Source organism: Brachyistius frenatus, unplaced genomic scaffold, assembly GCF_029030835.1.
Source record: "Brachyistius frenatus isolate BFR_SWC_R1_liver_20210118 unplaced genomic scaffold, ASM2903083v1 Contig_228, whole genome shotgun sequence".
Classification (NCBI taxonomy): Eukaryota; Metazoa; Chordata; class Actinopteri; family Embiotocidae; genus Brachyistius; species Brachyistius frenatus.
This window is the reverse complement of record NW_027210827.1, coordinates 74,824-85,542: the sequence shown is the minus strand read 5'-3', so window position 1 is coordinate 85,542 and position 10,719 is coordinate 74,824. Positions and strand designations below refer to the sequence as shown.

At 43.6% G+C, this 10,719-nt stretch overlaps 2 protein-coding genes and 1 long non-coding RNA gene across 4 annotated transcripts in view; 2 read left to right on the top strand and 1 right to left on the bottom strand.

The window, feature by feature from the left end:
* Positions 1–181: 181 nt before the first annotated feature.
* tbcc (tubulin folding cofactor C) lies at positions 182–1,314 on the top strand. The gene has a single exon (XM_069719979.1). It carries the CDS (start codon positions 234–236, stop codon positions 1,263–1,265), a length of 1,032 nt encoding a protein of 343 aa, XP_069576080.1. The 5' UTR covers positions 182–233; the 3' UTR covers positions 1,266–1,314.
* Positions 1,315–1,646: 332 nt separating this feature from the next.
* The window catches only part of LOC138633627 (uncharacterized), a 35,062-nt gene continuing 25,989 nt past the window's right edge, over positions 1,647–10,719 (bottom strand). The window contains exons 3-4 of one of the 2 annotated variants that reach the window (XR_011311899.1): positions 8,924–9,189; positions 1,647–2,057 (exon numbers count right to left, since the gene is read on the bottom strand). This is a non-coding gene — a long non-coding RNA (uncharacterized lncRNA). Of the gene's footprint in view, positions 2,058–7,061; positions 9,190–10,719 lie in introns of those variants that run through there. The other variant, XR_011311898.1, reaches the window with a different exon arrangement.
* On the top strand, positions 4,184–9,486 carry prph2a (peripherin 2a (retinal degeneration, slow)). The gene is made up of 3 exons (XM_069719981.1): positions 4,184–4,764; positions 6,506–6,752; positions 8,953–9,486. Exons 1-3 carry the CDS (start codon positions 4,184–4,186, stop codon positions 9,151–9,153), a joined length of 1,029 nt encoding a protein of 342 aa, XP_069576082.1. The 3' UTR covers positions 9,154–9,486.

Here is a 10,719-nt window from a genome sequence, read left to right as displayed (position 1 = left end):
ATTGCCAGACATATTTTTGATAAAGTGTTTATAGTAAAAGGTGTCGTTCAATATTTTCCCCCCTAAATTCACAATAAATGTCCAAATGATGATGTTCTGCTATGCAGACTCCGATGCAGCAGGGGGCGTTGTGCACTTTTTATCTTTGGTTTGGGAAAGCCGCGAAGAAGAAGAAGAAGAAGAAGAAGAAGAAGAAGGAGGAGGAGTGACGTTTTCACTTCCGCAAAAACAACATGGATGCGGCGACTGAAGTTGGTCGGGAAGATGGGTTTGCCGGCGAAAGTTGTGCAGCCAGGGTGCAAGAGCGACTCCAGAAACGGCACCAGGAGAGGCTGGAGGACGCCGAGCGGAGGAAAGAAGCCAAAGAGAAACAGTCTGTCGCGGAGGAGAAGGGAGAGTATTTCTCCAGCACTTTCAACGGGGAGCGGGCGTGCGTCGAGGAGCTGCTGGCCAGCTGCTCCGGAGCCGACCGGGCTGCGGTGAGTGAAAAGCTGGAGGAAGCGACGGCCAAAACTCTGCAGCTGCAAAAATTCCTAAGCGACAGCTTGGCGTTTCTCACGCAGTACGAGCTAAGACAAGCTCAGGCTGCTCTCCAGAAACTCCAAACCTCCCTGACCGAGGCCAGAGAGGTGGCGCTGCCCAAGAAGAAGTTCGCCTTCCGAGGTCGCACCAAAGCGGCGGACAAAGCCCCGTCACGAGCGGCGGACGCGCCCGCTAGTGACGCCGGCCCGCCCGCGGACTCGGGGAGCGCAGCTGCACCCCCCGAGCAGTGTGGCTTCTCGAACAAGAACGACGAGTTCGTGACTATGACGGCTGAGGAGATCCAAAAACGAGATCTGCTGTTAACCCACCTGACGAACTGCAAGGTCCGTCTGTACGGCTCCCCCAGCACGCTGCACCTGAAACACATCGACGGCTGCGAGATCCTGTGCGGGCCCGTGTCCAGTTCGATATTCATTGATCACTGCAGAAACAGCACGCTGGTCTTCCCCTGCCAGCAGCTGCGGACCCACCACACCACCGACACCCGGGTGTACCTGCACGTCACCAGTCGGGCCATCATAGAGGACTGTAGCGGGGTGAGCTTCGCCCCCTTCTCCTGGTCTTATCCCACCCTGGACCAGGACTTTGCTCTGTCGGGCCTGGACCGGGACCGAAACAACTGGAGTCAGGTGGACGACTTCAACTGGCTCGCAGCAGAAACAACTTCTCCGAACTGGGCTGTCATTCCAGAAGCAGATAGACAAACCCACTGGGACGCCTAGAAAGGAACTTTTAAAAAGGCATTATTTTCCAGGTTAACATGTCAGTCGAAAGCTCATGTTTACGGTCCCAACTTATTTCATGAATATCAGCTGGTTACATGAAGGTGTTCTTTCACCGTGTTGTCGAAAGGTTGAGGCTGAACCCACCTGATTTACCACTGCATCCGCTTATTGAGAGGAACTGAAGTTTAAAGAAAGGTCTGACATAACTTAAACAGTGGCAAGTTGATTTTTTTTTTCCCACTTTGAAATGGCCTGCTAATCACATATTCATGTATTTAATTGTTTGGGAAATATGTGTGTACGCCACTTACAATTTAGCAGAAAGTTCAAAGCTCACTGAAATGCAAATAAATAATCTTTGATGCATAACTGTTTGAAGCCTTGTGTTTTTATTCGTGATGATGACGACGTTTCTTCCGTTGTACGTCAAATTCAAATAGACTCAGTCCACTTACGAAACAATGCAAATTAATAACGCATAATCTATATAATCAGATTTTCATATCCAACCTACAAGATAGGTAAGTTTTTGCCTCAAAGAGGATTTGCACTGCACGAAGAACATCATCAAAAACCACACGACAAAAATCTGAATAAAAAAATTAAACACAAAATCACGATGCATCGTAAAAACATCATAAATATCATCATTCGGAAAATCAATAAGGGACATAAAGGGCCGATCCCGACCGTCTGATCAGAGCTTGCGAAGTTACTCAAGGCAGCTGGGAACAAATGATGGGATGTCTCTTTTTTTGTCCACATCCCGGACGGTGCCGTACCTCCCCCCTTCAAGATAAAAGTAAACACTCAGAACATAGCAGGTGCAGCGGATCTGCTACGATCTTACAAGCTCAAATCATGTGCCGTATTTCGAATGGCGCACTTGTGTACTAACACTCGCTATTTTTTTAATTGCAGAAGTGCGTTCACACTGTCAAGGACCAGGACGATGCACTCAAAACAGCCCAAAAGAGCAGCGTGAAACGTTGGACACTTTTCACCCCAAGCGGTTGCCACCTTGGCTGCGCAGAGGACGTACAGACACAAAAATCATTTTCAAATTAAGGCGTCTGAAGAAGCTGCAGCTGTATGTCATTTGGAACGAACAATGGTGTACTCGTCTAGGTCCTGTAAGTGATACCGAGGAGAGGATAGGTGCCATGTGGCTACTACAGGATAACCCTTCGGGTAGAGTGAAGCAGATGACAGACTGGAGGTAAGATGCACACCCCTATATGCCAAAGGGTTGATGCAGGGTGATCCAACAGCAGAGCAGGAGGAACAAAATTGGTTTCCCAGTTTTCGTCCCACCCAGGTTAACAACCCTGTCCAGTTTGTTCTTGTTTTGCAAGGCAAGGCAAGTCAAGTTTATTTGTAGCACATTTCAACAGCAAGGCAATTTAAAGTGCTTCACATAAAACCACTTAAAGCATCAAAGCATAAGGCAAAAGAAAAGTACATTTAAAAACAATTAAGACGTGATTAAAACATTAAAAAAAAAAACAGTCATTAAAACATTAAGCAAGCTAAAAGCTGGATAAAAGTTACAGTGCAGTTTAAGAAATAAATCCTGCGCAGACAAAATTGTCCTAAATTGACCTCTAAGACACTCTGGAGGAAGCTTCTTAATTAATGTAGCTTACTAGATAACATGATTTTAGCCCATAAGAACAGTCATTTAAAAAAATTAAAAAAACAGAGGGGCTTGATGCAATACATTTCAAGGAAGCAAACATTTAACATCAAATTTTCATAACACTGCGGCTCAAATGTCCGGCCTTAAGGGGCGAGACGAAAAGACTACCGGGGAAGCCCTAACCTGATGCGGCAGATGGTTTGTTACACTTTGTAATCTTGGGAAACGAGCTGCCTCGCAAAGAAACCCTGGCTTTACTCAGCATAAGTATCTGGCTCATATCTGTGCCAGAGACAGTCTTGATTGTAACTGACAAGATAAGAAGTGACAATAATTATTGACGGCACTAAAATGACTTTATTTGCCTGCAAGATAAAGTTTTCTGCAAGTATGTTTTTGTTTATTAATTATGTTTGTTTTTTTTTTTTATCCAAATTGTCTGCGTTTGGTCCCGATATGAGCTGCATGTAAAGTTCTTCCAACGTTCAGTCATACAGCCACGGTTTATGTCGGAGCCTCAGTGCTCTTTTGTTTCTGTCAATGGGTTACCGGGGCTTCTTTTACTCAGCCTATTTGCTTCAGTGTGAAGACATGTGGTTTGTGCTGAACTCGTGGACCCCATACCTGTGAATGGGTATGTTCCACTATTAGCACCACTTTCATGTCCGTGATCTTTGCTGGCCTTAAGCTGATGCCAGTGCAGCTCGTGGTGTGCTCCATCAAGGCGACCGTGACCACGTGAACACTCAAACCAATTATGGCCCCTGGCAACAGCTTATATCTAGCTCATCTTGTGTGGAGGGATTTCAGTAAATTGGATCAGGCTGCTTACAGGGGCTTAGCATGACGCACTGCAACTTTGAGTTTAATCATGAGGATCCTCGGCAATCCTCCACCTCTCCAGGAGAACGGAGCATCACGATTAGCCTCACCTGAGTGTTGGTGAAGGAAAAACAGCAGAAGTTTGGGGGAAATTTGACATTTCTGTCACAATGGAGAAAACTTTGAGGAAATAAGACCCCTGTGCTACTCCAGGGTCCTCCTGAGTTCTTCACCTCTGCTCCGGTGCCGTGGGATGGATTCCAGGCTGAGCTGACTCTCCTGCCCACTGTCCTGTTGGACCAGCCAGAGGAGAAAGAGAGAACTACTGCAGGTTGGCATATTCAAGAACATTAACCTAAACTAAGGGCCAACCTGGGAATCTCGGAGTTCCTGCAATTCTAGATCAACGTTTGACTTTCTTCTTTATAGGCGAGGACACTTCACAGATTGAACAATGGCTTTGATGTTGGTCAAGTTTGATCTGAAAAAGCGAGTGAAGCTCGCTCAGTCAGTCTGGTTCATGTACTGGTTTGCTGTAATGGCCGGCGTGCTGATCTTCAGCATGGGCCTGTTCTTCAAGATCGAGCTGCGAAAGCGCTCAGAACTTATGGACAACAACGAGAGCCACTTCTTGCCCAACCTGCTTATATTTATGGGCCTAATAGCCTGCAGCATTAACGCCTTGGGGGGCAAGGTCTGCTACGACTCACTGGACCCTACCAAATTTGCAAAGTGGAAGCCCATTTTGAAGCATTTCTTGGTGTTCTGCGTGGTGTTCAACTCCCTGCTGCTCATCACGGCCGTGTTGTGCTTCTTGATGAGGATCCCTCTGCAGTTCACCCTGGCTGAGGGGCTGAGGAACGGCATGAAGTACTACAAGGACACGGACACACCGGGTCGCTGCTACATGAAGAGGACCCTGGACTTGATGCAGATAGAGTTTCGTTGCTGCGGAAACGACAACTACAGAGATTGGTTTGAGATTCAGTGGGTTAGCAACCGCTACCTGGACTTCAGCTCGAAGGAAGTCAAAGAGTAAGTGGCAAAGATTAAAAGCTAAATCTCTCACGATAAACTTCAGAATTGACGTGACAGTAAAACAGCTAATTTTGGATTGCCTTTGAACCCGAGTGCACCGAGCTGGAGGCTGCTTAGGTTGGGTCCTTCAGGAGCAGTTGATCTAAAGGGAGGCTGTGGCTCAGACGGTAGAGCGGGTTGCACACTAATAGGAAGGTTGGTGATTCAATCCCCAGCTCCTCCCGTCCACATGCCTAGGTGTCCTTGAGCAAGACACTGAACCTTAAGTTGCTCCCGATGGTGTACCATCGGTGTTGTAAGTCGCTTTGGATAAAAGCGTCAGCTAAATGAAATGTAATGTAAAGTTAGAGTCCAGTATAAGTGGATTGGAGGTGAAAGAAGGTCAGAGCAGGTGTGTTATTTACTTTCATCCACTCAGGATTACCACCACAGAAATGGAGACAGCCACAGGTAGGATAGAGGTGGATGCATTGGGGTCTGGGTGGGCAAAAGAGTTTACTAGGCAGTTTCATGGATAAAGGAGCAGGGGCTTTGGTGAATAGGTGCAGAAATAGATACAGTCAAAAGGGCAGAAGCAGGATTAGGAATATATTGTTCCAGTATGTGGCCTCTTTGTGTCAACATGTTTGTGTCTGCAGTGACTTTGTGCAACAAGTAGCACTAAACTTTTTGTGAAAAAGACAGTTTTGAGTGCTGGAACGTATTTAGTGTTTAATCTTCAGGATTACAGCGCCATGTCCTTCAAGAAGCAGTGTCCTGTCCTATCAGCAGAAGAGCTGGCAGCACTACAGGAACAACACTGCCAAGTAAAACTGTTTGTCTCCAGGGATTTTAACATCAACATAAACAAAGAGTGATAGTCTCATTACCAAAATGCTAAACAATACTCACTGGCTTACAAACTCTCGCTCGAATATCCCGAAGTATCACCATGAATATCGGCTTTCTAATCAATAATGACTTGATTGGTATCACGATCTTTGTTAATCTATCCAGTATTTTTAGGACAAAGTGTTATCTGGGGCATTATTTTGGGGTTTCATCAGGTGATGTTATCCGTGGTTCATGGCTGACTCTAGCAGTTCTTTGTGATCCAATCACACTTGTCTTTCCATTGACCTACAACTATCAATCACAGTTAAGATCTGCTCCTCAGATTGGGCACTGACCCAAATCTACACATTTAGGTTGTTGTTTTCCTGCTACTTGCAGTTGTTTAAACCTACAAGACTGAATATGTGTTACATGTGCAATAATCATAATCAGTTAGGATTTTCTGGAGTTTGTGAAACAAGCGGGAAGATGAGATGATGAGTTTTATTTGAATGATGACTGTACATCGGTTGTTCTCGCCAGTTTTGTGAAGATTTTAGTGCTTAATTTATGCTGTAGCCTCAGAAAGGTGTTGATTAAATGTTGTGAATTGTTGAGGTAAGAATGTGTGGGGTTGTGTTGGATAAAATTGATTTTATTGGATTGCATAATACTGTAAAATACGACTTACTCACCACTTACTAGGGCCTCAAAAGATTGTATTCTGTCACAAGAAGATAAAATAAAACCTCACGTTATGGTTATTCCCGGAAGTCTAACATAAACTTTCTAATTATACTTTGTGTAATTTTAGCCCAAACATACTGCAAATTTAGAACGACCAGCTCCTGACCATTAATCTCATCCCACCTTCACCTCCAACCAATCATATAATGGCACTTGACACTTTGGTTCTTCCTCATAGCCGCATTGGGAGCAACGTGGATGGCCAGTATCTGATGGATGGAGTCCCGTTCAGCTGCTGCAACCCCACCTCCCCAAGGCCCTGCATCCAAGGGCAGATGACCAACAACTCGGCCCACTACAGCTACGACCACTACACCGAGGAGCTCAACGTGTGGCGGCGCGGCTGCCGCAACGCCCTGCTATCCTACTATGGAGGCCTGATGAACACCATCGGATCGCTGGTGGTGCTGGTCACCATGTTGGAGGTCAGTTGATCACACAGATATGATACCGTTTCACCTCACTTCAAATGGTTTAGATGGAACAGACGGCTTACTCCACCTGGTTTAGGCTTAGTAGAATACCTACACCCACTCATTTCGCCTTGTGAGTGGGTGATGTTTATGTTGCTTGCTTGGTTAAGTTTTATAGTACAGCATCTTCTTTATCTTATTGTCATGCTACAAACAGTATGGGCTCATTAATGTCCCCTGAAGGCAGAAAACAAACAATATTACTTGAGAGTTGGTAAAAGTGTCAGTTGTAGTGCCTTTTTTAAAAAAAAAAAAAAAAAATTTAAACCCAAACGATCACAAGAGGCAACAATGGGCCCACTCCATTTGACACAGGGGAGATTTATGATGTATCTGAAGTGTTTACAAGCAGCATTTCTTGTTTTTACATTGGAACAAACTGGTCGGTTTGGCAAATGCATGTCTGGGTAACTTCCACACCAGCCCCTGTGCCTCACTCGTCATCCATAGAGGAACTTTTGGAAATGTATAGATATGCAAATATTTGTATCAAGAAAACTAGATTCTCAGTGGGTTAAGGTGTAAAGTTTCCACATCGCTCTTGTGTAAGTTGAGGATTGCTCAAAACTAGTGGGGATATCACTAACTCAAAACAAGAATCCAAACTTAAACTCAGATTTCAGCCAACGATTGAGGGAGTTTCACCTTCAGCAGATAAACGAGACAACACTGAGGGTCAAACCTCCAAATTAAGTGACGATAAGTAACACATACAGTAAGTGAGATGGCTATGTGCGTAAAATATTCATCTATTTTCCGAAAGACCCACAGGGGACACAGCAAAAGGTTCTGAAGTCAGTCGATTAGCCCGACAGTAAGAAGTCTTGTGTATAAACATGCAAATTTTGGACCCAGTTGGCGTTTTTCTTCATTCCTCCTCGCCACACTCCACCCCCGCCATCAGCAATATACACTTACTGCATCTCCTTCCCACAACGACTCGATCCTCTTTACCTAAATATTCATCACCTTTTGGCATGTACGGGCATGCAGCTTACCCTCGGCGTCTCACCTGCTTCTCTCTACCCGAATGGTAATCCTGTGGCAGACACATGTTACCTGTCCTCCCTTCAACTCTCTCTTCAGACTACACTTGTCCACACCTGTTGTTGTTTCTACGGGCCGAATTATCTTCTTGTTACAGCTCAAAACAGACAAACGTGGTAAAAGGTCAACCCACGTCAGCGATAACTGTTAATCGTCTGAGTTCCTGTGTCACCTCAACGAGACAATACTCAACATATCTTTCCCAGAAAACCAGCATACGAAGGGCGAAACGTGGAAGCTGATCAGACAGTCACAGGACTCACAGATTTAAGAACAGTTATGCAAACGTCGCCATGGTGACACAGATAATGAGTATTGGGTTAATCTACGGGAGGTAACAAGGACAAACTCGATCTTCTGCGCCGACATATCGATTCTGATTTCTTAACATTTTGAGTGAGCGGGTAAACCTGGCTGTAGATTACTGTAGATAACTCATACCCAGTGATACACAACATATTTGAATTGCACACTTTCAGACAGTGTTGAACACATTACATTTGTCTGTCTACTTTATCACATTCCCTTTGTGTTAAGTGCAGTATGAAATATAATTATAAAAATTATTTCTAAACTATTGAAGGATATTCAAAATAAGGCTGCAACTAAAGAGTGTAAAACCCAAAGATACTCAACTTTCTGAAATGAAAGATGAAGCCGCAAACTGGACATAAACTGTATGATTTCTGTATGACATGTAAATGATATATGAATGTTTTAATTGTAGTATAAAGAAAGGTTAAGTGTTACAGTTTGTAGTATTTAAGAAAAGATGTTTGCAATAATCTACAAAATTATCGCTGATTAAAATTCAAGTTGAATGACAAATTAATTATTTAATTGTTGCAGCTCTGATTTGAAACTTCCTTCACTTATAATAATGATAACAAATGTTATTCTTGATAGTATTTAATACATTTTAACACGGGGAGTGCCTTTTTTTTAATGTTATTGTTCCGCCACTGTGTTCCTGTTTAAAGCCAAGCATGTTCATTGAGCTCTTTTCTTTTCTTTTTATGTGGCATGTTACAAACAAAGACTCCAGAAGTTGATAAAGTGACACAGGGCATGTTCACCTGATATGTGTCCCTCCCGTCCCCTGCAGATTGCCGTCACTATCGGCCTGCAGTACGTAGACAGCTCCCTGTCCACCCTGGTTAACCCGGAGGACCCAGAGAGCGAGAGCGAGGGATGGATCCTGGAGAAGACAGTCAAGGAGACGTTCACCGACATCATGGACAAAATGAAGTCCGTGGGCAAAGGAAGCAAGGTGGAGGAAGGGGGTGAGGCAGCGGTTGCGAGCTGAGCTAACCCCACCTGCAAAAACTGACACCTCTCTCACCTGATGAGGAGAAAAAGGGGTAGTGTGAGATTTTTTTTACCAACATTTATATTGTAGTTAACAACTGCTCACATATTTGGTTATGAACTCCTTTTAAATGGACTCATTACAACTGGACTCCTTGAATAAATAACATTGTATATTCATACATAGAGAAATAATGAGTAGGATGAGTAATGATTTTTAATTTTGGTTTTTCCCCAACCAAATTAATTCATCTCAAACTGAAGCTATGCTTCACAGCACTTTTTTTTTTTTTAAAAGAGGTTCTGGTCTCCAATACTCTTTGGATTTGGATTTGGCTGCTTTCTCACAAAAGAGTTCAAAATTATAACTCAAGTATAAAAGTGAAATGAATTGATCATTTTCACGATCATTAAATGTTTCCTTTGTATTGTTGTCACATAGGTTGGCAGGGATAGTGGTTGCTATGCAGCCCCCCCCCCTGTCATGGAGGCCAAAGGTGCAGATGGAGGATATTTACAGTCCAGTAAACACAGAGTTATATTTTTGCTGACATTTCAATAATGTTATGGCTGGTAGCTGTTACAGTAGGCCTATGTAGACAAAGCAAACAAAACAAACCCTGCACTCAGGTGTTTTTGTATTCTGGTTCACCTCTGAAGACTGGATTAAATCCCGAAATGGAGTACAAATTCAGAATTGAAGGAATCAGCGTGATTTAGGCATGAATGTTGCAGCACATGGTTGAAGAGTGAGGAATGGGAATCAGCAGGTTCGCCCCGGATAGAAGCATGAGGCAACTCCAAAACTGTGGAGGACGACTGAAATCGGCAGCTAAATCATAGCTCCTGACCCCTGTACTATAATCTCAGATCCTCTGACATTTCCCCTGTGCTTTCAGTATCCACTTATTGACACATATATATGTATATTGTAACAACTGGGTCTTTGTACATCGTGTAGAAATTATGAAAAAAAAACCACACATTTTTTAAAAGTAATTAAGCTAAATCTTTTATTTAAATCCATGTAAACCTTCTTTTTTTCCAAATGGATTTTTTTTTTTTTTTGGACTTCTGTGTAGAAACAGATTATGCTGATTGTATACATGAATAAAGGATTTTAGAAATGTGATCCAACAGTAAAACGCTGATGTTGTGTTTCCTCGACCTTGAGTTGTGCAGACTGGAGATCAAGACGCGAAGCATGCTATGCCGCAGGGTTCCTGATTAAGTCAATAGGATAAGAGCAATTAAGGCATTACTGCTTTCACATGGACATGGGATGACTCTTCACATGTCAAATGTAAGGACAAGTGTGTGTTGGGGGGCTTACACACCAGATGCCTTCACAAAAAATATAATGGGCATGTTTTCTTAGTAAAGTGTATTCTGGAGTTTCCGTCCTTCTGTCCAGAAGGAGCTCTGACTTCAGAGGATGCCCGTAACGAATCCTGTGATCCTTCCACATATTGATAAATAATAACCAGAGAGGTACTGTTTATCCATCAGCTTGAAACACAATCCATTAATAACATGGGCATCTGAACTGAAGATCCACATATTT